This window comes from Apis florea, unplaced genomic scaffold (assembly GCF_048593485.1).
Source record: "Apis florea isolate Af1SG1 unplaced genomic scaffold, ASM4859348v1 contig_3367_pilon, whole genome shotgun sequence".
Taxonomy (NCBI): domain Eukaryota; kingdom Metazoa; phylum Arthropoda; class Insecta; order Hymenoptera; family Apidae; genus Apis; species Apis florea.
The window spans coordinates 1,328,804-1,355,601 of NW_028256746.1; the positions used below are offsets into that span (position 1 = coordinate 1,328,804).

The 26,798-nt window shown below is 45.9% G+C and overlaps 1 protein-coding gene across 3 annotated transcripts in view; it reads right to left on the bottom strand.

Annotated features, from left to right (window-relative positions):
* LOC100872064 (nucleolysin TIAR) overlaps window positions 1-19,904 on the bottom strand; it is a 446,485-nt gene extending 426,581 nt beyond the window's left edge. For 2 of the 3 annotated variants that reach the window (XM_086911781.1, XM_086911784.1), the window contains exons 1-2: window positions 17,231-17,823; window positions 16,562-16,871 (exon numbers count right to left, since the gene is read on the bottom strand). In XM_086911781.1, the coding sequence (XP_086767907.1) occupies window positions 16,562-16,813 (252 nt within the window). In that variant the 5' untranslated portion in view covers window positions 16,814-16,871; window positions 17,231-17,823. Of the gene's footprint in view, window positions 1-16,561; window positions 16,872-17,230 lie in introns of all 3 variants that reach the window. The other variant, XM_086911790.1, reaches the window with a different exon arrangement.
* Window positions 19,905-26,798: the final 6,894 nt, after the last annotated feature.

The following is a 26,798-nucleotide window of genomic DNA, read 5'->3' on the forward strand; positions in this document are numbered from 1 at the left end:
TAAATTGCGAGAACGGGGCGTCGTAATTTCATTCTAAGCAACGAGGCGGGTATCAAGCGCGCCCCGTCTACAGATTTCTTTTCTCGCCCTGCACAAAAACGAATTCCAACGAGGCAACAACGCAACGATACGGACTCGTACATGCGAACAGGCCAGGCAGGCTAAACTGCGGGCTAAACACGAGCTTTTCCGCGGCTGTTAATTAACTCGAATGGTATTCGCTAGAATACGTGGCACGAGTGCCACGCTTTGGTGCGAAGGGAGAGAAATACAACGAGGGGCGGGCGGAAGGGGGTTGGTTTGACGCCAGCCTCCTCCAGGTTTCCGCCTCTTCATGCCCGTTGCCTTCTGAGAGGGAATAATAAGATTTCCGTGTTTATCGTCTCTCGTCACATTCCCGCGTCCATGGCAATTTCTCGGCCCCCTCTATCTTACTCCACCATCGATTCTCCTCACCGTGCTTGCATCCTATTTGTCACGATGCGACAGGGCCCGGTTATCCCTGTCCGTTATCCGCGAGTGATACAATACCGATGTATTCTCGATCGAATACATTGGGAGAAATTGGGAAATAACGCGATGCAAAACGCGCAAAACGCATACTCAAGGTTCGAGAGTAAAGGGAGTAGTGTAAACGTTGATTCTCTCGTCATCTCATATGGTCATTAACGTTTCGTCGAATTGATCTCATCGTGCATCCTCCATCCTTTTTTAATAGAAAGTTTCTTCAACGATGTTCAATCGTTCGATTCGATTTCGGGTTCGATTTCGGGTTATCACGGTTATATAATTGTCAAGAGAAATAGATGGCTATTGAAGGTGTAAACGTTGATTCTCTCGTCATCTCATATCGTCATTAACGTTCGTCATTAACGTATTTTAATGGAAACGAAAATTTCTCCAACGACGTTCAATGGTTGGATTCGATTTCGGGTTATCGGACGGTTAAAGTCACAGTTGTACAACCGTGAACGAGTATCGCGATTATAAATACGAGAAATAGGTGGTTATTGAAGGGTGGTATACGAAACGTTTCACCCTGTAATAAACAAACGACCCGATTGGTAAAAAAACGCGCACGCGCATACGAGCGTGTCACGTACACGGGCGGCATCGTGGAAGTGGCGAAAAATATAAAACGACGCGGTGGAGAGAGGCATCGTGTTTTCGGGCAATTAAACATTTCCATTTTCAATTTCTCGTTGGCGCTGAGCGTCGGGGCGCGGTCGGCGGTCAGCCTGTGGCTGACGATCGTTGATTCGTTTATCGCCGATCTCTCTGTTCCTCCACCCTGCTATCCTCCTCCCTCGCTCCCTCTCTCTCTCTCTCTCTCTCTCTTTACCTCGTATCCTCGCCACGTCTCTCACCCTCTGCCCACGCCGTTTCGGTCTCTTTGTTGCTTCAATTTTTTTCGTGGTTTTCCATTTCGAGCAGCCTCGCTTCACCCCGGTCCATCGACAATCCCGCCATTCGAATCACCCTCGAGAATCGAACGGATACCAAGCAATTATTTAACGCTGCGTACCGTGGCTTCGGTTTGTCTCTCGTTGAAATACGCCAGAATCCCGCCTATCGGAACGCCTCTTGTACGAGGTGACAGTTTCATCGATTATCCTATTATCATTGGACGCGGGTGAAAGCCGCCGACCAAGCACAGCCGAAATAAATTCTCCATCTCGGGGAACCGGCTATTATCCCCCCTCCCCCCGGGTTATATCCATCGAGTTGGGACAAAACGGGACGCGGCTATGATAGTTTCAGGGGATAGTTACTCTCCCGTTCGAAGAATGATTAAAAAAGATAGGCGAAAACGTGACGGATCTTATCGACGGTTTTTTGGAATCGTGGCTTCGAATCCATGACGAGTTCGACGACGAGCTTCTGCGTGTACCCTCTCATGTGCTACGCTTTATATATACGTTCAACCTCGTTCGTTTTTTGCTGAGCGGGTTAAGCGAATTCCGGCATAAAATTCGAGGTAACGGATGCTATTAATTCGGGCACGGTACACGTGCGCAGAAAATTTCGCAAGGCCGGAGCGTGGACGCATCCAATTAAACGAAACTTGCCTGCCGGCTTGTATTCGTTATAATTAATAATTAAAGTGACGAAGGTAAACAATTACAGATGATACGGCGTACACGATCGGCAATTAATTAGAAGCTGCCGCGTGAATACCTATTGCAACGCGTGATTATCTTAAAGCTCGGAATACAAATCAGTTTCCAATTACGGCATGTTCGATGGAATTCCCATGGCGTGTTCGTTCGTCACGCGGCCGGAATTGCCGCTCTCCCTCTCTCCCACTCTCTCTCTCTCTCTCTTATCCTCGATGCTCGACGAGCAGCGACTCGATGAATTCTTTCTTTCTTTCTTTTTTTTTTTTTTCTTTTTAATCAACGCAACGAGCAGTCTCCTCGAGAGTTTCACGATTCACACACGGATTCGTGGATAGTTTTAGCGGCCACCTATTGAAACGGGGTATCGGTGTCGGTGTTAAGACCATCTTGGGAGCAACCAGGTGTTTCCACACCGTGTCCCACAGGAGGTATCAGATGCTCGTGGCTAAACTAGGAGAATATATCTCGCGTACAAAGAGTATGAAAACTCGCGAAGGAAATGCACCCACGCGTTTCGATCGCTCGCTGAAAATGCCCTCGTTCATTTCTGTTCTTGTTCCTCCCCGTACCTACCCCTCCGTTTCGAATCGTTCGCGTGCAACAGAACCGTCGTCGCAAACTGTCACGAATGATTAAAACACTTCTCGCTGCGTTTCTTTATCGTTCTTTTTCCCTCCTTCTTTCCTTCCTTCCACCCCTTTCGTCATTTTTCTCCCATTCGCGTGTGCGTGCGAATTAATTAATGCGAATTTGCGGCTCGAACTCGAGATTAACTTCGATCGAACAATAATCGCTGGTTTAATGATCGCGGCTACCCGGAATTTTTATCGCGCCTCGCGTGCCATTTAACGTTTGCCGACAAACGTAATTCAAAGTCGAAGAGAAATCTAAGAGATTTTTCGCAACACGATCTTCGTTTAAGCCTTCGACACTTTTCGCTAATCTATCGTCTGTTTGGCATCAAATTGACGCGCGTACGTTTGTCTCTCGCGAATTGGATGAGTTTTATGTGGACAGAAACGTGAATAGGAGGTTCGTGTAATTTAAAGAGACGATGGAAGTCGTGACTATTGCCTCTTTCCTTGACATCCATCTCTGTTATCGAGCAGATTTTAAAAAACGTGATACACGTATTTTCCGTATCCATGGAAAAAAATACGCGCGAGACAGGCGCGTATTATTTATTCAAATGTTAAAAACTTTATAATTGGCGTGCATACGTCTCGTGAACGAATACAAGTGGATAGGAGAGAAATGAATGGCTCGTGTAATTTATCGAGAAGATTCGAGAAAAGCGAAACGTAACAGACGTGTTTTCGTTATCCACTCGATGCAAAAAAATGCGCGAGATCGTCGCGTATTATCTGTTGTTAAAAAACACGAAACGAGGCGAAAACAATAGATCAGAAGCAAGGCAGGTGGAGATGAAACGGATACCCGGTAACCAAACCCTCTTCGTTTCGCGGCTCGGATAGCCATGCTCCTGTTTACAATAATAACGCGTCTCTGGTTCTAACCGGGTCTTCTGTGTATATATATATATATATATATATATAATATATATATATATATATATATACACACATATACATACACATATACGCATATAAGCAACAAGCCAAAGCAATTACAGCGGTCCAGGTACATCGTCGTTGTTATGCCAGATGTTCGTCGTACTCCATTACATTGATTAGTAACGAGAGCCACGTAACCTTCTTGATTACCAGTGATCATTGATCTACCAATTTCGATGTAACCGATACGTCAAGAACTTGGTTGCGCACCAATCGATGCATACGATCCAGGATGTAATTCTCTTTCCCTGATCCTGTTCCTCCCCCGCTGTTCCTTTATGATAATCCTGGAATTACGTTCACAACAGATGCCGCAATTGCAATATCTAGTAGCTAAACACGTATAACCGATATCCAATGATATCCCCGCGATATATTCGAATTGGGATAATTCTCGTCCTCCCAAATTCTTGATGTTTTATCATATTAATTGTTCGATCTCCTCCTTTTAGATAACCGAAAAAAAAAAAAAAAAAAAAGAAAGGAAATTCAAGTTCGAACGAAACTTCCATCCCGTTGGTTTATTTTACCTTTATTTCACCGCTAACTTCCACGCTTTTATCTCTCGCATTAACGCTCTCCGTGCACGATACTCCCTTTATCCCTCACGGTTCTCTCTCGTTTCATCCATCAATTTCAATCGCGACAACGATTCATCGAACAAAGAGGAGGAAAGGCGTTAAAACAGTAAGACTCTGTCTCCGCGATTATTTCAACCTCTCCCCCCCGTTCTTCTTAAATAATTTCCCGGCGGAAAATCGATTTTCGGCACGAAAGCGACGATCGATTCGAGAAAACGCGGCACCAACGTCGTCGCGGTGCACGCACGCGGCTCGAATCATCCCCTCGCGAACGTTTCACTCGTCGTCTCAAACGATCCGTGGAAAAGACGAGGGAAGAAGTAGATTTCTTCCTTTCTTCCTTTTTTTTTTTTTCTCCGTTAAACTGGCGCCACGCGGGGATTAAAAGCTTCGAGGGTAAAGAGATACATCCTTCGAGAAGACACTTTTTCTCTCTCTCTCTCTCGTTCGCGTGATCTTGGTATTCGATATAAAAATTGCGATTGATTGTTGTATCCAGCCTTATCTGGCGTGGTTAAATGGAGATGTCACGTATTTAATTCGTTGCTTAGACAGATTCTTGGCAGATTTTCTCTTCGTAATATGCGATCTATTCGAGAGGATGGTTGGATATCGGAATTATGAATTCTCTCGTCGAACGATCGAGCGTGAAAAACAATGGTTGGCGGCGGGGAGGAATTAAAATTGTGGCGGACGGAAGATTAGAACGATAATTTGCCAATTATTCGACGCGTCTCGTTACCTCTCCCCTCATCAACAAATTCCCCCTATCCGAATAACCGCCCCTCCCCGCCCCATTAAGCTCTCATTCGGCATAATCGTCCCTATTTATAGAGACTGTCGTTAAAGATGAAAATAATCGGACGTAACGAACCGGGCGGACGAGGATAGGCGCGAGAGTCTAACAAATAGCAAATTAAACTTCATATTAAACGGAGATAACAGAAAATTTGCGGCCTAGACCTAAAGCAGCGAGCTATTAATGGGGCCCGCGATAGCCGAATTTGATGACCTGGCAATAATGCGGTTAATTATTGACCGATAACTACGATAAACTTTGATAGCCATCGTGATTATAGTTGGCTCGTAGAGACTCGGTGACCTATTTAAACGTAACCTCCCCCCCTCCCCCCCTGCATCCGCCTTCCTGCTGCATCCCTCGTCCAGCGCATCTCTCTTTCTCTCTCTCTTCTCTCTCCCTCCTCCATCTCTCTTCTGAGAAAGAGTAAAAGTATAACGACGTTGTCGCGTCGATAAACGACGTCTCGAAAGATCAAAGACGAAGGAGAAGTCAAGCGTCATGATTCAGAATCCAGAAAGGCACGCACTCTCTCTCTCTCTCTCGTCTCACCTGAGATCCAGCTGGCCGTGAAAGGGGAGGAGGGGGTGCGACACCCTTTGTGCATGTCGTTGCAAAGGAAGATGGAGGATCGAGGAGGAAGGAGGTGGTGGTGGTGGTGGTGGTCGAGAAGGAAGGAGGTGTGGGGGAGGGGGTTAACGACCCCGATAGTCGCGATAGGACGTGCGTGAGCCCTCGCACGACTGATTACGAGCGAGCGACCCTTTGACGATCACGATCGACCGAGTTGATGCACGTGAAAGGGGGATAGGTGGAGGAGAGGCGAGGATACGCTAGCTCGCTCGCTCGCTCGCGCGTGATCGATCGCGAGCGTGAGCGTCGAAGAGAGCATCGCCTTAGGGGCTTTCCAAAGCGAAGGGGTTAGTTACACCGATGCGGTGTACGCGGCTACTATCGTGTATCACCCTAGATAAATCACCGGATGTACTTGCGAGCCGCGCACACGTTCGCCAAGACGTCGCATTAACGTTTTTGCACGGTCGCGCCGTTGGACACGTTCGATGAGTGAGAGAGATCGAATTGGCGCGATGGAAATGTCACGTGCAAAAATGAAATTCTATCCTAGATCTCTGCGAAGATGTAGATCCTTGGAAGGAAACGCGGGAATATCAGGGAAGAAGGGATTTGATTAAAATGTTCTTCAATTGCGTACGGTTGAATATGAAAAATGGAACGTCAAAGTATTCTTATTATATCGTTCAACGATGTTCCATATTCTTCCTTGTTAATCGTGGAATTAGATATAATGAAAAAGGGATAAAAAAATTCGGTTAAAGAGCTGTTATAATTTACAATTCGAAAAAGGAAAGAAATATAATGATATAATTTAACGAGACGATTACACATTATTGATAAATGGAACGAAAAAAGAGTTATGCGTCGCAAATTTAAGGGAGATTTTCTTTCTTTCTATTTTCTTTTTTTATTAAAAATTGAAATGCTAATTAACATATCGATTGAATATTATCAAACGCCCTCGATTTTTCCAATACTTTTAGTATTTACGTTAAAGGAGGATATCCACGAGATATAGATCCGTCCCGTTAAAATTTCAGAATATTATTCCGTTTAATGCACGCGTTTTAGCCGTGCCATTATAAAGGTATTTAAATGCAAAAATAAATGCGACTGAAACACGGTTACTTTAAATACGCGTTATATTAAACTTTAATAGAATTCTCGATAAATAAATTTCCACGTATAATTCAACGATCGGATAAACCGTGCTCGTGATACCGAATAGGAGAAGAGGGGGGGGGGGGGGAAGGAAAAAAAAAAAAAAAAACACGCCACCTTGACGTTATTCCAATTGCAATTTCGAGCCGATCGCGAGCTAATCCGCGTCCATACGCATCGTTTCGCGTATGAAAAATATAAAAGAAATCTCTTCCGGGTTGAAGGAGAAAGAGAAACGCCTTGTAACACGCGCATACAATACGAAATGGATAGAAAACAAGGGGGGAGGAAGAGAGAAGTCGAATCACGATCGACGATTCGATTCATAAAATTGGAAAATCCGGGTAAGGTAAGTAGCGGGTAGCAGGGCGAGAGGGTGACCTAATCAGGATACACAGAATGGTTGGTGAAGTTATGCGAGATACAGTCATTTGTGGACCCTTGAATTCGTATTTATGTTTGTAGCCGCCGTTTGGCAGCGGCGGTGGCAGCGGCGCGCGGTGGCGAGAGTCTCGTGGAATTGAAATGCAAATAGTGGGATTCGGGATGCAAATTCCGGTTGCACGGGGTAACGCCAGCCAGCCATCCTGAACGAATGAGCGAGCGAGCGAGCGAACGAACGAACGAACGAACGAACGAAACACGGCCCAGGCCAGCCACGGATCAGTTCAGAACGGAACCAAAAGGAATGGAACTGAGAGTGGACTGCGGATAAAATGAGAGAGGGAGGGCGAAGGATGAGGAGAGGGTGAGCGATGAGTGGGGCTGAGAAAGAAAGACAAAAAATTGATTGCAATTCGGCGCCACTCTCGGCTTGCTCGAGATAAAAGTAATGCGTTTCGTGCATAACGAGAGTCCCTGCCCAACCCTCTTATCCTCGCGTGTTACCCGCGCACTCTCTCTTCCTCCCTCCCTTTCTCCCCCTCTCTCCCTTCCAACCAAAGCCACCGCGCGCTTTATGCCGCCTTATTTCGTACCGCCACTTTGTTTTCCACTTTCCCGACCTGTTTTATGCACTCTGATCTCGATGAGTAAGCTCGATCGAAAAATTGAACCGGACCGCGAATCCTTCCCTCCCGATCATACCTCGAGAAAAGTAAATATATATTCAAAGTAATTCTCGATTCCTTGTAGATGCGAGTATTCAAAGGATTTACTTGGGAATTCGAACGATTACGAGGGGAAGAGATGGAACGTGTTTCTGAGTCGAATAATACGAGAAAAGTAAAACGCGACTAATTTGGATTTCGAAATGGTCAATAGTTTCCTCTCGTCTTGCGATTCCTTGCAGGAAAGCGAGGTATTCGAACGTTTCCAAAGGTAACGAGTAAGGATACGGATCATAAGGAGAAGAAAACTAATCGAAGAATAGATAGTATAAACCTCGTACTACCTAAAACGTAGAAAAATATTGGAACAAAATTCGAAAGGTATCCGGTAGAGTGAAGATACGAATTCGAACCTGTCCACAGGGGGAAGAAGGAAGAGTGGTCGAAGAGTAACGGGGATAGAAGAACGCGTTAATGGGATTAGCGAAAAACGTTTAGCAGTCCTCCCTTGTCTCGTGTACGATCGATACTTTGTAATTATATTAAGCGGAATGTCGGCGTCGGTGACTGCCGGTCCGCGGAGCGGCTTATTTCGTGGCAGAAGTATAACTGGATGGCCGATGGACGACAATCGGACGGTTAACAGGAAGTAATTGGACACTCGTAGTTACCAGCAAGCGAAGCACATCTGTAATTCGGTGGATGAGCGGAGGTCGGTTGTCAGTATTAGCCGGATTCTGTTTTGCATACCTACCAACTTGCATACGTCGCGTGCGTATCAATTTTCTGTCACGTTTCCACTTATAATGTTGATTCGATTAACAATTACGCAAGTAGCTATTGGGAAACGTGCACGCCCCGCGTCTCGTTTCCGCGGTTTCTGAATGTGTAACGACACAACAAGATTACCCACCTCTCCTCCACCCCCTCCCCGCCCCGCGGCTAATTATTCCTCGACCACCGTTGAACGCGCGATCCGTGCACGTTTTCGGGACGAAAATTTTATGACCCGAATTCGTAACGTATTATTATTCGCTCGATCGAAGTTATACACCGAGAATGGAATGGCCGTAATTAAATAGTTTCGATCGTTAAAAGGGTATCAATTTATCGAATGTTTACAAATATATATATATTCGAAATTTCGAAAACGGCGCGACGATATTATTTAATAATAATAATAACGATAAAATCCATTATCCTTGCTCGTTTCCCCCGAAATGAATTTCAATAACAAAATTTTACGCGGAATGAAATTTTACGAAAGAGAGCTACTACTACTACTATCCCCCACCAATTTTTATTTACCCGATTCGTTTCTTGGCAGAAAAAGAAAAAAGAAAGGAAAAAGAAAGGAGGAGAAGATTCCTCTTCCTCGAATTCTCGTGGAGGATGCATCCGACAAATTTTTAGTTGGATCGATTCGACCGTTGGTTGAACAAGGGAGACCGCGTTGGACCGATACGTTCTAGGACGGCGAAGCTCGAATGGGCGGAAAAGGGCAGAGGGTGACAGGGCTGAGCATGCTGGTAACCCGGCCCAGTACGGGTACCATCGATTACGCTGAAATTAACATTTAAAAGCGGAAAATTTGCAAGTGGCGGGAAGGCCTGCTGGCGTTTCTCTGCGTTAACCATGCACTGTACCGAGCCACCGTACATAATGCAACCTGCATACGCACACGTACACGCTCTCTCGTTACCGAACGTGAGCAATCCGCGCGAGAGCCGCACAGAGAAAGAGAACAAGAGAGAGAGAGAGAGAGAGAGACGGGGAGATAGGAAAATAGAAGCACGATAGGTCGAAGCACGGGGGAAGAGCAAAAGAGAGAGACGGGGAAAAACCGAACGCGGGAAAATAACGTTAAGGAGAAAGAGAGAAAGAAAAAGCAGAAGGGAGAAGAAGGAGAGAAGGCCACCCTCGCTGCTAAATGTAAATGTCCGGCATTTGTTACTTCGCCTGTATGACCCGCTCTGTTTGTTTGTATCCGCGGTATACCCAGCGCACCCACCGACAGAGAAGGGGAGGTGGAGAGAGCCGGGCGAGCAGACACTAACAACGCCACCGCGGGGTGTAGCTGTGCGTCTCCTTTTCCTTTTTTTTTTTCTTTTCGTTCTCGCTTTTGCCGTCTACTTTTTTATTTCCACCCCTCTGCCTCCCTCCCGCCGTAAGCCACCGCTTCGGTACGCTCATTTGTAAAATTTTATGACGCCCCCCGCCGCGCGTTGTATCCATTACCGACTGGACCAACCGGTCTTTTTTTCTACGAATCTCATTTTAATTACCGACCTTTATCCCCCCTCTCTCTCTCTCTCTGACTCCCTCCAACCATTCGTTCGAGATCGATCTCTCCTCTCTCTCTCTCTCTCTCTCTCTCCCTGCCGTCCGTCCGTGGACCATCGAAATCATGACGCGGAATTGCACCGTGTCCCTTGCGGGCTTCCCCTTTCGACGCGTAATTCTCGGCGCGCTGGTCAACGGATATACAGAGAGGCGGAGATAGCCCGATGCGGACGATAAACGGCCACGGCGGGCGAGGCGGAAGCAGCGGGATAGAAGGGATATTAAAAGGGTAAAGGGGTGAAAAATTTGCTCGTCGATCAAAGGGTTTAACGAGCTCCACCAAGGAGAGACGATTAGTCACGCGGCGGCGCGTTCTCTCTCGCGTTCGAGAGGAGTTATACGCGGGGGAGGAGGGGGAGGATAGGCCAGCTGATTATTTTCTAAACCGCTATCAGTTGGAACCGCAACTTGGAAAGTTGAGTAATATGTAGAGTTCGTGGCAGGCGATAATACACTTCTCGGCAATGGGCCGGGAGTATCGTATTTCCAGTTAGCTAACAACTTTCCACGTTTGCCTCGGCAATCCTTCGCGATTCCGTACGCCTCCGCGCCTCCGTGCAAGTCTGGAATTAACGGGAGGGGAACGTATATTTTTCTCGTCCCTTGCTCGTCAATATTTCTTCCCATTCCCGTCTTATTATATATCCCCGTTTATCTCGCCCGATAATTGAATCAAATATCCCTCCCTCCCTTCGTTAAAACCGTGCGTCGATCGTGTGTCGCGTTACTCGTCGCGGCGATTCTCCATTCCCGCTGCTCGAACACGGCGAAACACGGAGCTCGGTTCATCGATAGGCGTCGTAACGGGGAAAATTTGAAAAAATTTTCAACAAGTTCGCAATCACATCGTAATGATTCGTAAATATGAACGCTTCTTACAATTCGATCCTTGTTGTCGTAACGTATCGAATTTTCCTTTCCTTTTTTTCTTATCTCGTAGAGGCGAATGAATAATTGAGATTGCATTTAACCCTATTATCGCGAATCAAATTATTTAACTCGGATGGTCCGAATGAGAAGCTGTAGCATCGTTAAGAAAAGAAGCTTGAAAACGTAGCGGAAGTATTAAAGAGGAAATACTAAAAGCAAAATGTGTTATTAAACCTCCCTGTAATTGCAGCGTTGATTATTCGTAATTAGAGCGCGATATACAAAAAAAAAAAGGGGGAAAAAGAAAAAGAAATCGCATCATTTTTCCCCCGCACAACTTTTTATACCGTTCGAAATTCACACGAGAGAGCGAGTATCGGGAAGAACGAAAGAGAAAAATTTGACAAAAGTTTCCCCAAAACTTTCTCCACTCTCACGCAAGTCGCGAGAGGGATCTCGGGGGAAGAAGAGAAAAAGAATCGAACGATCGTTTCGCGAAAACAGAATTCCCGAACGAAGGCACGAAACTAAATCCGGTGCATCTTGATCCGATATCTCCAAGTTATTTCGACAATAGGCAGCGGGTTGAGCTAATAATATTCTTCCCTTCGGGGCGAGAAGGGGGAGAAGAGGCGGAGGGTGATATAGCTGCGGAGGGTTGTGCACGCCAGCTTTTTCCTTCTCCCCTGCTGTCCTGCTCCTTCCAACCGACACCCAACCGCTTTTCCTTTCTCTTTAGGGGGCTGACAAGAAAAGCATTGTGCAGAAAACTTGCGCACGGCGAGCGTGGCCGTGCCGCGCCGACTGGCGTACTTGTATGAGGCCGCCACTCTTTTGATATTTCAACGTAGTAGACGAGTGGCGTGTCGTAATGAAATCATCTCCAGTGCTTTGATCTTCCCCTCGCGCGCCTCGCTCCTTTCCACCATGAGCAACCACCTCCGCGTCGCTTTCCCTTGAAAACGGCTACGCAACCACCCTCCCCCCGCCCCATCCCTGCCAAACTCACCGCTCTTCTTCTTCCTCCACCGCCGTCCCACCTTCCCACCGCCGAGCATCGCTCTCGTAATGAGTTCCTTCTGCGCTTTCTTCGCCACGCGATACATTTTTGCCATGCGAGAAGCAATTTCCTAATTATGGCGAGCGCTAACCGCTTGTCCTTTGTCGCGCGCCCCCCATCCTCGCCCTATAATTACTTTTTCGCCTACTGTTTTTTCACGCTGTTAATAGACGGCCGGGGAGGAAAGGAATGCCGGTGAACCGCGATAATTCCTCCACAGTTCGTCGGCCAATAATCGGAACGAGGGTGGCGAAACGAGCTTTTCATTCGCTAACGCCAACTTTCTTCTATTGCCAACGAACCTTGTAACTCCCATGAATTTTTTCCTTTTTTTAAGGAAAATTTTTAACCATCCGATCGTTTAGAGCTTCACGAGCTTTATTGAGCGTTCGTCGGATTCATTCACTTGGGAATGGATCGATTTTTATCATTTTTTTCGTAATACGTAAGATCGATCGATCGTGCGCGCCTAGTTCCTCCTTCGCGAAATTCGAATGACGGGACAAAATTATTTTTTTCCCCGGCTTTGAGTTTTAATTTTTGGAAAGGAATATTGGATAATATGAAGACGTGAGTAAATATATAATAAAAATTAACATTGCATTTAATTAGTATGGAATCTGGCAATTAACTCGGAAAGCGCGCTTCGAATTTGACAAACGTGTGCAATTCTGTTGAGGAAAAATGCTTATTAAAAAAAGAAGTTATGGCTATTCGCTACGGGATGCCCTCGATAATCCTATCCTATAAATTATCCGATATGGCTCGGATATGAGTCGAAACAATGATGAACTTAACAAAATAACGACCAAAACGATAAAACTATAAAATGAAAAAAAACCCTGTAAAAAGACATACCGGCCGCTCAAAGATTGAATTTAATTTATAAAAGAAAAAAAACTCATCGATAATTAATAAACGATTTAAATCAAAACGAAGCTGTTTCGAGATGTTACAACATCCGTTATAAAATTAAAATGCTTCTTAATAAATTTACAGAATACTTCTCGACGTATTGAAACGTGACCGATCGATTATCGATTAATTCCCCGCCTATATACCCGTATTTTGTTTAATCCTTTAAAAAGAGGATTTAAAATTTCAACGCAACGGTTGTCGAAACGATTATTTTTTACATTTTAAAAATGAATTTCGTCCAGTCAACATACACACATTGTTCGAACAATTGTGAAACCACGTCTCAAAAAAAAAAAAAAAAAAAACACATATTCGATAAAATTACTCGGGGAAGGGTGGTAACTCGTTTAAGGTAATCGAACGCGAGGACGAGGCTGAGCAAAAGTGATTGTGCTAAACGCAATAAGCGAGGACGTTGGAACAACGCGAGGCACGATCCATCGGAAGCTGCACGGTGTGGACATTGACGATGATCGATACGGCGGAGGGTAAGGAACATGCGGAGGAAGACGCGGGAGATGATAGCGGAGAGATGAAGGACGAGACGGTTATTCTTCTTTGTATGGGGGGGAACCACGACCGTGTTAGGTGTATAAGATGTATCGAGCAACAAGGACTAACGGCCTTTAATTAATAAAGTTACGGGAACAACTTCTCAAAGTCTTCCTACTCCTTCTTACACGATCCTCCTCCACCACGCTCCTCCCGCCTATTTCCCTTGCTTTAGAAATTCTCCTATTCCCTCTCTCCCCGAACAAGAGGGGCCTCTCTTCTTTATCGTTTCTTCATTCTTCCGCGAGCACTCATCTACAAACTTTTAACCCTTTATTGGATGAAAACTCCACCTTATCTTCAACGTTTACTCGTATTTCCATTAATTATCCTCGGGTAATCGAGGGACGGGTTTTCGTTTCCGATTTCTCGCTTAAACAACAAGATTTCTGGCCAAGATTCTCGTATCGAAAAGAAGTGTATAATACAGCGTAATCGAACGGGTGAGATATTAAAGATATCTGGAATTAATAACCCGCCCTTCTTTTTAATAGCGACACAGGGAGAGGAAAAACGATGCAAGTATAACGACCGCACGCGTGCAATTATTCACAAGATTAAAGGTACACTAAGCTAATAATAATTACAGCCGTGTACTTTATGTTGACGTACTCGTGGGTCGAAATGGCTACTCGGTTACCTTACACGCGTTACACGTAACTGTTATATATGTATATACATATACATATACAATATATATATATATACATTATGCACACCACGGTATACACAATATGTACGTAAAGTGTACACCTGGGTATACATGAAATACAATTTATATTAATATTGGCCGCGCGTAGACGTGGTCTAAGCCCTCTACGCGCAAGAATTTCTTCTCTCGAGACAAACATTCGATCCGTTTTTACCGAGAGATATTAATTAATGGCACACGAAGAAAGAGGCTCGTTTCGCGATTCAAAAAATTGCGTCCCCCTTCCCCTTCCACGAGGAGGTGAGAAATTCAACGACCTCCTCGACGACGAGGATCGTCCGCTCGAGTAATTGATAACTCGCGCGAGGATACAATATGTCTTTTCTTCTCATCGACGAAGCGGCGCCAACCGGCGGAGATATCGTTTTGGGTGAGGATACCGCGCGGCTTCTGCAGTTTCCAAGGAGAGCGACACAAGAGAGAGGAAACGCCACCCGCGGATTGCCAGACTTTAAGAATTAAAGCAAGTCTCTCTCTCTCTCTCTCTCTCTTGCTCCCTGCGTGTCTCGACGACGGTTGCCCGAGACTCCGGCCGCGAGTTATGGCTCGCTAAAGAAAATTGACTTGAACCACGGCCAGGATAATAAAAGCGCGTTGCTGCGAGGAAACGCGGGCGAGAAGAATAAAGGAAGAAGCGATACTTCTACGGCGGTCTATGCGAGATATATGGAAGGAGCGGGCGATGTCGTTTAGGGGAGGGATGATATCGATAGATAGATATCAATTAAGAGTTGTTACTTGTCCCTTCCCCCGTCATTATTACGATAACGATTCAACGAACGAGCGATATTGGGATCGCGATAACGCTCGATGGGGTTAGTTGTCGCCGCCTTTTCGAAATAATAATACGAGTTTATAGTTGGCCGGCTCGTGCCAATGATGATAATTGTTGCGAATTTCGTTTGATCAATTTATCGTCGATGTTTGAAACGAATATCGAATCTATAATTGTAGAATGAATGATTATCGTTGAAAGGGATTTTGTCGAAGAGATGATTACGTTGAAAGATAAATATTTATAAATTTTGGAATATTTTATCAGGGGTAAGAAAAAAAGGGGTAAGAGAGATTGGCGCCATTTACGCGTGTATGATAATAACAGTAATAATAATAATAATTTGGCAAAACATGGGGGTCGTAATGTGCTCCGTAAGAGCGTAATTTGCGCGCAAACACGTGTTGTTCCGTTAATAAATTCACGTAGAGCGGGATAATAAGCCGGTCTTCAATAAATAAACGCGCGCGGACAAGGTCAGCTAATGTAACGACACCACTGTAGGGAGTGGATCGCATGAGCGGTGAATTGTTATTTTATTTATAGTTGGTCAGTTCCGATTTTACATTTAACTGGATAGCACCGAATTGAATCACTGATATGTAAACCAGCGAGCTGGAATTCTGGTAACTCGATGATAAACGGCTCTGCCCTCACTATTGAGACACGCGCATTATTTTTTAACTGTCACGATCAGCGATGATGGATTGGAGGATTGTTGCGCCCGATATTCCTCCGCGTCCCCCCCCCCATCGAACGAAAATCCATCGAACGTTTTTCGCTTCGACGAAAGAGGAGAGTTCTTTTTCTCTCTCTCTCTCTCTCCTTCCCCCTTTTTTTCCTTTCTTCGCGTATCGTGCGTCGTAATTAAAACGCGGAATCGAATATTCAGTTCATAAACCGTTAATTAACTGCCGGTCCAACGTGATTATATTATATATCGCCAGACCCATTGACAGAGAGAAATGTGATCTTTCCCGAATATAGAAATACGTTTCAAAGATTTACGTAATACAACAAGTATCCGGTCGAAACTTTCTTTCTTCTAGCGTCCCATAGTCGGTCTCCCGTATCACGACAATCGCCAATGGCGGAAAATTGAGGTGGTTAATCCGGCGTAAAAAAAAAAAAAGAAAAAAAAAGAAAGAAAGAAAGAGAAAAAAAAATATGGAAAGTTCATTTTCAATAGTTATAGGAAACTATCGAAATAAACTATCGGTGAACGCGTGCTGTAACCGTATTCTCTTCCTCGAATAATGAACTGACCTACAAATCCGAATAGCGTTGGCGGGTATGGTTCCCGCAAGATAAGCCGAAAAGCACGGTTCTTTTAACGCTTTTTCCGCGTCATTGGGACGAATCGAATCGTGTATTCGAACAACAGGGGTGCGTGGGGGGAGAAGATCATCAAAAAGTGACGTAAACGTTGTTTTTTGTTTTTCTTTTTTCTTTTTTTTTTTTGTCGTTTTACCTTATTCGGTGTGGTTGCTTGTTGCTGCGGCGAACAGCTGGTGCTGTGTACGGTCGGTTGGTTGGTCGTGGCCGGTACAATGCCTTGGTGATTCAGGTGGCTCAGCTGATTGAGCTGCGTGAGTTGTTGAGGCTGCTGCACCGGGTTCTGGGTAGTGGCCTGCAGCTGTTGATGATGCGTCTGATGCGCAGGATGGGTCGTCTGATGATGCGTGGCGGGGAAGGTGGGCACCGTGAACGGGACGAACAGCATCGGGCTGCCGAGGATGTGCGCACCACCTCCACCCAATGCCCCCGTCTCCTCCCTACACCTTTTTTGTGCGTTTTTGGTTTTGGATAACTCTTTTAATCCATCGACCGTGTTTTTTTATTTATTTATTTACTTTTTTTTTTTTTTTTACTTCGACGTGCTACTACGTATATATATATATATACTCTTATTGTATTGTACTTTTTTTTTTTTTGTCTCGACACTGCCGACGACGACGACGAGCAGACTAGAAGCGGTTGTAGCGGTAGTAGTAGTAGTAGTAGTAGTAGTAGTAGTAGTAATGGTAATGGTAGTTGTAGTAAATAGGAGTAGTAGTAGTGGTAGTAGTAGTAGTAGTGGTAGTACTATTATACTGTGTCGAAGTGAAGCTATAATGTATGTTTAGGAATTTATCATTACCTGCACTCCTGCCCCAGCCCCTGGTGCTGGGGGTGGGCGTAGGGGGCGGCTCGGACGGAGGTGGTGGACGCCACCCTCGCTACCCTCAGCGATAGGCCGCCCCGCTGGCTGGTAAGCTGGACCGAAGCTGGCTGGTGATTGCTATGCGCGCAGCAACAGGCACGGCAACCGATCGGCTGTTGCTGACTCGGGATAGCCTGGAGGTGATGAGTTAGGGGGCCCCTGGGCCCCGTGGAGGAGGGAGAACACGGGTACACCCCAACCAAGCAGCCCACCACCGCAGCCCCGGGGCCCGGTGCACTCGGTGCCAAGGCGCCTGTGGTCGAGGCCACCCCAACCTCGCTGGCCCTTCTGCAACCACTGCACCACTGCGCCCACCCTCCTTGCTCAAGGCTCTGATACGGCCTTGCTACGCCGATCGTTGACCCGCCGGACTGGACCACCTCCACCTGGCCCTCTTTCAATTCGCGATCTCTTGCGGGCGGGATCTTGCTACTTTCCACCTTTCCCAGCCTGGAAACCACCAACCTTTCGCGCTCCTTCCCTTCTCCTTCCCTTTCTCTTTCCTTCTTTCCTCTCTTTTCTCTTTCCTTTCTTTAATCGATATCCTCGATCCTCGTCACGCTTCGATATTCCTCGGATTAGCCTCCAAGATTCTTCTTTCGCCTCCGCTTCACTTCGACTTTAATCTCCTTTCTAACGTCCTCGTGGACGTTTTTACCTGTTGAGAAAAGATCCGGACGAGTTTCTAGAATTCGGCTAGAAATTCCCACTTTCGGCTGTATATTACTCGTTTACTCGACGAATAATCCGTCCCGATCTTTCCAATAATTCGTGTTCACCTGCCTTTTCCTTTTCTTCTTTCCTTCTTCTTTTTTTTTTTTTTTTTTTTTTACATCTACACAAAGAGATTAGAAATCGGTGGACAAAAGGTGCGTTAATAACAATTAACGAATCACTAACGAATCAGTCTTTGCACGGGTTTACAACTCAACATTGACTCGAACTGACTCAACAACTCGAACGTTTTACTTTTTCCTTTTTTTTTTTTTTTTCCTCCTTTTCCTCTTCAAAACGCGAAACGAGAAACGTACACGATCGTCGGCAAACGTTCGCCGATACGTGTCGAAAATTGTCGGCGTGGTCGATGCACGCTCATAACCACGTGGTCGACTTGAGCAGGTTCGCACGTCGATCCCCTCCGATTGCCGGTACACAAATACGTAGCGGAGAACGAACGTTCCCTCCGCGACAAGTTTCTCGGGATCCGAGGGAGAGAGAGAGAAGTTGTTGTATCGCCAGCTAGAAACTTGGAGAGTAAAGTGGTGGAGAGCGAGTCTCGCGGTGTCTGTGTCGTATCAAATATTAAAGACGCGAATCCCGGTTCAACAAGTATACAATTGATCGCACTCTTGTCTCTTCCCTCCCGTATCCGTGTCGAAAAACCGGTGTTTGCACTCGGCTATCAACGATGTTGTAGCCCTGTAAAACCGCGCGCACCAACTTTCGATCGAAACTTTTCCTTCCTTCCTTTTTTCTCTCTTTTCGCAAAAAGCCGTGCCGCGCGTTCAACACAAATCCACTATCGACGCGCACGACGATTCATCCGAATTCTCTGCGGATTCCAGCGAACGGAATAGGAACACTGTTTCTTATCCTCCTCCTCCTCCTCCTTCTCTTCTCTCTTCCTATTTTTCTTCCTCTTCCTCCTCCTCCTCTTCCTAATTTTCACCAAATATCACGCGAACGAACGAACGAGCCACGCAACGAGAAAACGCGTCGTATATCACGATATGTACTCGGTTGTTCTCACGACGAAGCACACCACGGCCGCGACGAATGCACACCTCGCGACGAACAAGTGGACGATATTAAAACGGCATATTCGTATTCCTTTCTTCCCCGTAACTCCCCTGCTCCCGTCCGTCGCACTTTCTTCCTCTTCCCTCTCCCTCTCTCCGTTTACGTGGAGAAGCAACGCACGTTACGCAGTATTATCGCGCCGAGTATCGTCATCGTCGCAGCAAGCCTTCGAGCCGGCCTGGCTGCGTCGTGGATGGTCAGGTTGTCGCGGCTCTATCGTCTCGCTCTTCCCTTCCTTCCCTTCCTCAAAGTCAAAGTCGAATCCGGGTCCTCGCGGTTATCTGCGAACGAGGACGAACGAAGACACGGCGGGTGGAAAAAGAGGGAAGCTAACCCGTAATGTTGGAAGGTCGCTCGCCGACTGACTACCACTTCCGCTCAGGCTGTTGTGCGATTCAGAGTGGGGGATGCTTCGTTGGGTTGTTGTGTGTAGGGGCTGGTGGCGGTGGGTAGACTCGTTGGTTGGTTGGTCGGGGTGGTTGTGTGTGCTCCGCTCGTGCTGTGCGCGGGAAACCAGGGGGTTTCGAGGCTGTACAAGCGGCACGGCCCGGCAAAATACCGACCAGTTTCACGTGGCTCGCACTACCTTCGGTTTAACTACTTTCCTCTCTCGGGGTTTGCCGCATCGCGTATCCTTCCTCGCGGCGTGTCTCTCCTCTCGGCGTCGATATCTCTCTCTTCCAGCAACGTGTCTTCTCTTTTCTTCTTTTCGTTCGCTCGCCCCTTCGCTCCACCGACGTTCGTCTCAGCGACGAGCTTCTTCGTTCCGCGTGCTTCTTTATTCTTCGCAAGTGTTCGTTTCGATCGGTTTTTTTTTTTTTTTTGTTTCGAGCGTGGAGTCACACAGTGACAAGTGTGTCGGAGGGGATTATTATTTTCGCTGTGCAACTTTCTCGAGCTTCGTTCCGCGAAACTGTCAACGTTCGATGAATGCAGAAACGGGAAAATTCATCCGATTTCCACAAATCCACGCCCCTTTCAACCTTCGATCGCGACACGATTAATCCTTCCGTATCCTCGCGATGTCCTTCCAAACTTTCCTCTTTCCAAACGATCCAAATTTTATTACCACGATATACAAGCGATATAACACTCGGCTTCGGCTTCGTTTCGACGGACGTCCGACGGACACAAGATCGACACCGAGGATGATCACTCTCTCGCACGTGATTTCCCCCCTCGATTCTTCACCCCCAAGAGACGAGCACTGAGGACGCACAATCCCGATTCACGATCACGTTTCGAAAGGAGTGGGAGGAGGGAGGGAAAAGAAGCACAGGGAAACACTCGCGCCACGAACCCGGCTCCGTTTCGAGGAAACAGATCCCGCTGGAACGTCGGTCGGTCGGTCGGTCGGTCGGTCCTGCTGAATCGGTCCCGTTCCTGCCGCTTGCTCCGTCGTACGCGTGCGTGCTCGTCGTCCCGCTTTGTTTGTTGTGTTTACGATACGCGGTTGTATTGGTCGTGCGGCTCGAGGTCGGCTTAGAGAGAGAGACGACGACGACGACGACGACGACGACGACGACACGAGGAGCGAAGTTGGCGGCGACGGCGAAAGCGTGCACGAAGGGAGAACGGGGGGAGGGGGGAGGAGGAGGAGGAGGGGGGGGAGGGGGAGGAGAGGAGAGGAGAGGAGAGGAGAGGAAGAGAAGAAAGAAGCGACGCACACGCGGGGGGAGAGAGGACGAGGAGGAGGATGAGGGAGAGAGAGGGAGAGAGAGAGAGAGAGAGAGAGAGAGAGAGAGAGAGAAAGAGAGAGAGAGGAGGATGCTGCCTAGTGGCCTAGTGCGTGGCTATGGATTCGATGGAGCGCTGTGACCTGCACGTAGGTAGGTAGCGTGGAGACAAGAACCGTGTATCGCAATGTATCGCGGTGGTGGCGACGACGGCGGCGGCAGCGGCGGCGGTGGTAACTGTGGAGGGGTGGCCGGTCGGGATGGAGGGGCGAGGTAGGTAGGAGGGAGGTTCGTTCCTTCGCTCCATCCCGAGCGGGGGATGGAAGAGAGGGTAGATCGGACGTTTGGGAGACCGAGGGCGCGCAAAGCGCCCCGGCTCGGGCCTTGGAAACGGCTGTTCCTCTTCCACCGCCACTCTTCGCTATTGTTTTAGCCCGCACCGCGCGCTTTTTAATTATCATTTTTCTTCCCTTTCTCTTCCTTCCTTCCTTCCTTCCTTTCTTTCTTGCTTTCTTGCTTTCTCATTTCTATCTCGCTTCTCGTCTCGCGATTTTCGCCTACAAACAAATTTCCCGGAAATTATCGGCCGCCCCTATTGTTTGCGTATTCGTTGGAATTGCGTTAACAATCGCGGAAACGAGAGGAATGCTTGATCGATGCTTTTATTTCTCTCTCTCTCTCTCTCTCTCTTTCTCTCTGTCTCTCTTCTTCGGAAGGAAATCTTTAATCGGGGGAGGGGAGAGAATGGGAAACGGGCGATTATAGGGGAGAGAATAGGGGGTTTTGTTAGAGGTGGAGGATTTCGAAGATTTCTTTTTTTTTCTTTTTTTCACGAACGATCGTGCGAAAAAATATTTATTCGAAAAGTGAATAAAAAAAAAGGTTGGAAATATAAAGCGGCGCGTTATTCGAGATTCGAGACGGTGTCATTTCACCCCCGATAAATGCTCCTCCTATTTCTCTTTATTTGCATCGAGGTTGCATAACTTTGAGTTACATTCGGATTTCTGGTAATACCTCCATCATGCCAAGTCTACCGATATATTTACGTAATACATCACGACTCATCCATGTTTTATAAAATGTCACCTACATATGCAGCAATAGGATTTATACACGTTACGATGTCATTTGCAGTAAAATATACACAATATGCGTGTATATGTATATATATATATATTGAACGGATGGAAAAGAATGAACGTTCAATATTTTTTATCGTCATTTCCCATCGAGATATTTTCAAAGCTCATTCCATATTATTTATTTAAATCTCGCAACGATCGAATTTTTATTTTAATCTTATTTAACACTCGCGCGTGAAATTTATTCGACGAAATCGCCGGAAAAATTAATCGGCTTCGGCCCGTCACGTACTTCTAAACTTTATAGAAATTTAAAATTCTAATCCCTGCGCGGAAAATTAAAAAAGAAGAAAAGAGAGAGAGAGAGAGAGAGAGAGAGAGAGAGAGAGCGAGAAAGAGTGGGGGAGAGGGGAAGAGAGGGGAAGAAAAAAGGAAGGAAGGAAGGAAGGAAGGATCTTTTACTCTTGGACGAAGCAAATTAATTCGTTCTTTCCCGTCTTCGTTAGTTGACTACGAGGCGGGAATAACCAAAGACCTGCGGTTAGCGAAGCATCGATCGGCACCCGTCATTTTTGTCCACTTTGTCACGTGTGTTAATTAAAAATTGCTCGTGGTCATTGTCGTGGAAGAAATCACGCGCGTCCCCTGTAATTAAATCCTCGATGAATTCTCGTCAATCGACCATCGAGCAATCATCGACGCCCAACCCGTTCACAGGCACGCGCGCACACACGCCCACTATGATTCCAACATTTCGTATTTTCAATCGAGCTAGAGGGAGCCGCGACTTTATTAATTATGCCCCGCCTCGTTGTTAAATCGACGCTTTCACGACTATGCCAATTGCCTCGCGTATAATAATAATGATATACGTTAGATGAAAACGGGAATTTTTCCTTCCATTTTATTCGACGATTAACAGCGGGAAACGATTGAGCGAAAATGGAAATAAAATTTTCATGTTATTAACGGGGGAACGGGAGAGGGTAGAATTTTCCGGCGTGACACGTTTACCATCCAATTATAATGAAAAATATATTCCGTTGTAATATCTCTTGCTCTGTAGTAATCAAGTTACTACAATATTTAATCAAGAGTTTCGCACAATATATACGAAAGCTGATATCGCAATTTCTGACACAGAATTATTATATCATCCATTTGCTTCTGTATCTCGCGTAAATTTCTAAGTTGCACAGTTTCCACGTTACGTTATATAAACCGAGAGTTTCCTCTTCTTAAACCTATAAATGCTTTACGATCGCGACCTCGCACGTTTACCCACACACGTACCACACTGTGTACCAACGAGCCTCCACGTAACGCTTCACAATGCTCTTGCATCGATCTCCAAGATTTTAACGCTCTATATCGCGGATCGCTCGTATTATCGCTCCTATTATTTATCCCCCCACAATTTTTGAACGTGTACAAAGTAACTATAAGAAAACTATAAAACCTCTCTCTCTCTCTCTCTCTCTCTCTCTCTCTCTCTCTCTCTCTCTCTCTCTCTCTCCTCCTCGAAGATGTCGAGGAAACTCGTTCAAAGGAAACGGCAGAGTTTCGTCGAGCAGAAGCGACGCGATATTCGACCTTCGACCGTCTTTACGTTTCGACGAGTCGCCCCGATATTTCCCGCAGGGCGAACTGCAGAGCGCGGCAACCACGACAACCACCGACCCCGCACTTTGCGTCCGCTAAATTTCGTATTTTCACGGCTAATGACCGAGGAACGAGACGGTAATGTATTCTATGCGGAACATCTACTATGCGCTTCCCATTAGCATTTGTAATGCGCACCTACCCCTAACCCTGGGCCCGCGAGCGTTGACGCAAACCCATCACCGCTCCTATTTACAGCCCCTCCGCCCCTCCCTCCAAGGAAAAGAGTTTACCGCTCGTCGAGGATACGTGGTTAATAACCCTTTCGATACTTTTCCAAATCTACTTTTTCGATCCCCGAGTGTGAAAGTAAGATCAAACAATATATATATATATATATGAGTAAAATTCGTATAACGAAAAATCGTAAACTTTTTTTAAGAAGATCTATTCTCCCTTTCTGATTAATTCGTTGGTAGAGTAAGTGGAGAGAGGTGGCAAGTAAGTAGTTAATACCCTTCTACCCACACTCCTCCGAGGAGAAAATTCTGCTTTCTTGCCCCGAGTTTCTGTTGTTTCAGTCCAGGGTAGAATGTTCCTGTATGCCTCGAAACAAGTACGAAAAGAAATCTGTTTTCTTTGCCACTTTCGCTCCACCCTTTCGACGCTTCTTCCAAAAACAGGGAACGAAACGAAATTCTCGATTCGACCAATTGTTCGATAATCGAAAGGATCTACTCGGGATTAAATCGATTCCACAGGATTTCGGGACTCTTCGCGAATCTCTTTTTTAATCTCCGCTCGGTGGAAAACACGGCGGAGGTGGTGGCGAAGGTGGTGAGCGCAATAACGGATAAGCGGGGCCATCGGACAGTTTGCGAGCACCTCTGCTCCTGATGGGCCGGACGATGGAGAGACAGGGATATAGGGAGTCGGTATATTTATAATGACCCTATATGTATGCAAATGGCTGCATATCGTACGGACCTATCCCACACTCGTACTCGTACGTGACAGAGGGCTCGGCGGTCCACGTGTCCTTCCTCTCCTCCTCGCTTTTCGCCTTCCTCCTCCTCCTCGCCTTCTGGCGACTCTCGTGGACCCCCGCCGCGTATATACGTGCGTGGCGAATTGTCGTCGCGAGGGGAGAGCATCGATTACGCGAGTAACGATTTTTCTCTAAACGCTCGTGCGTCGAGCCGTCGAAGTCGAATACTGACAAGACACTCGAGGTTTCTCAATTGTTAACCGTGTCGAATGTTTGTAAATAAGGGTCGAGTTTTCGTCGAAGACTCGTGGTTATATACGTTTGTATTATGTTTATACCGTTCGAGAAATGGAAAAGGTTTCGAGACGTAGAATCATTTGATTGATTCATTTGATCGTTTTTAGAATTAATGATCGTTGATCGAATGCGTTCGCGCGAAGTTTGTGGAGGTTAAAAATGGCGAGTTCGAAGGAAATCAGTTATAATCGGAGAGCATATTTGATTACGATATAAAATGTTCTTTTGCGTTATAAATATCGATCGATTAATAATATAAGCTGATATTACGATAAGAAATTGAATTATTGAATAATTGAAGCGAAAGATACCTGGTTGTTGAAAAATTGTTAAAATCGATTTCTCTCTCTCTTTCTCTCTTTCTCTCTCTATGAAAGAAAATAATTATATTACAAACGTGTATTATACATTATTTACTCCTGCATTAAAGGAGAAATTCTTCGCGTTATTTACGAACGAAAAATTAATGAATATTTATCGAGCTATTTTCTTTCTTTTCCTTTTTTTTTTTTTTTTTTTTTTTTTAGTTTGTTTACAACTTGTATGCAACTTCCTGGAAAATAAACGCAAATTTAAAGACCAAAGGGGGAGTGTTGTTTAAAATCTTTAATCACGATGGAATACTTTATTTCCGCGTGCGACGCGAAAAACATTGACCCGATTCGCCGATAATTTTCCGAGTTATCATAAATCGATGCAAGCGCACACGTTGGTTTAACGTTTAAAGCGGATTTTTCGCAGATGTGGTTATTGGGACAGGAAAAATGCGGTGATTAAAAACGCTAACGGGCTTTTTGAATCGCGATGCCAGCATCGATCACTTACCACTCACAAATTTGTTCGCCGTACACGTCGATAGGATTCGTTGCAACGCGCATAAATTATAACGATAAACATGTTATTTATACGCCGACATAAATTAGCTATGCTAATTTCCGCTGATCAGCGCGAAACTGCGTTTCGAACGGCCTCCCCGGGATGAAAAACTTGGCAAATTGGCGCGCTCAAAATTCGGCGAAATGGAAGAAGAAAGAGCATCAAACGTATTCCAATTTTTTTTAACGATTTTCTTCTTCTAATTTGAATTAATTCTTCTGAACGATAATTGGCTTGGTTCAGGAATTGTAAACAAGATTGTGCAACGACGATGCAACAATAGTATTTGTAATACTATTTTAATTGACACGTCACGTCACACCCGAAACTAATTCAACGTATCGTCGTAATGGACAATTTAGCACTTGACGAATTCATAATATTATGCATCGAAGCCAATATCGTACGTATTATATATTATTACCCTTTGCGATCCACGTAACGATATTACACTCTTTGCAAGCTAATCACACGTTTTAACGTATTTACGAGTTCTATTATTTTTCGCGATATATATATATATATATATATCCCATCGTCCCGAATTACGTTTAAACTAAATAACCAACCAAGCAATCATCGATTTGCAAAATTATTTACAAAGATAAATCCTCGAAAGTATTATTCACGTGTTAACAAGATCGAAGCGCGAAACGAAAGGAAATGAAATCAGTATTATCGCAAATCTAAAGAGAATCATAACGTTCGACAGAAGGAGAGAGGAGGGGGGGGGGGTAGATGGGATAACAGAGACGTCTCGATACCTAAGCAGGAACAGAGTGACGAGCCAGGTTCACCACCGTCCTTTGCATAGCCGGAGGGAGCGCGGCGAAATTCCAGGGAAGATTAAGACGTGCGGATTTGGGGATGGGGCAGAAGGGCGAGCGGAAAAACAGGAACTAAGGGCAAAGAACGGAAGCTTGGCTCGCGGCTACGGAAAACCGGTCTGCTCGTAGACGTAAACCTCCCAACCCCATCTCTGTCTCCCTTGCAACGTCCTTACGCACGTCCCTCCTTGTTCCTCGCCCTCCTTCCCTCCCCCCTTCCCTTCCAACGATCGCAAGAAAGCTCAATTTCAATTTCGAGCCCCGAGGGTGTCGTTCCGAAACGAATATAATTATACGGAATAATTCTGACACAAGGGAGGGGGGGTGGTGAGGTTTTGGCCGAACGAGTCTGCG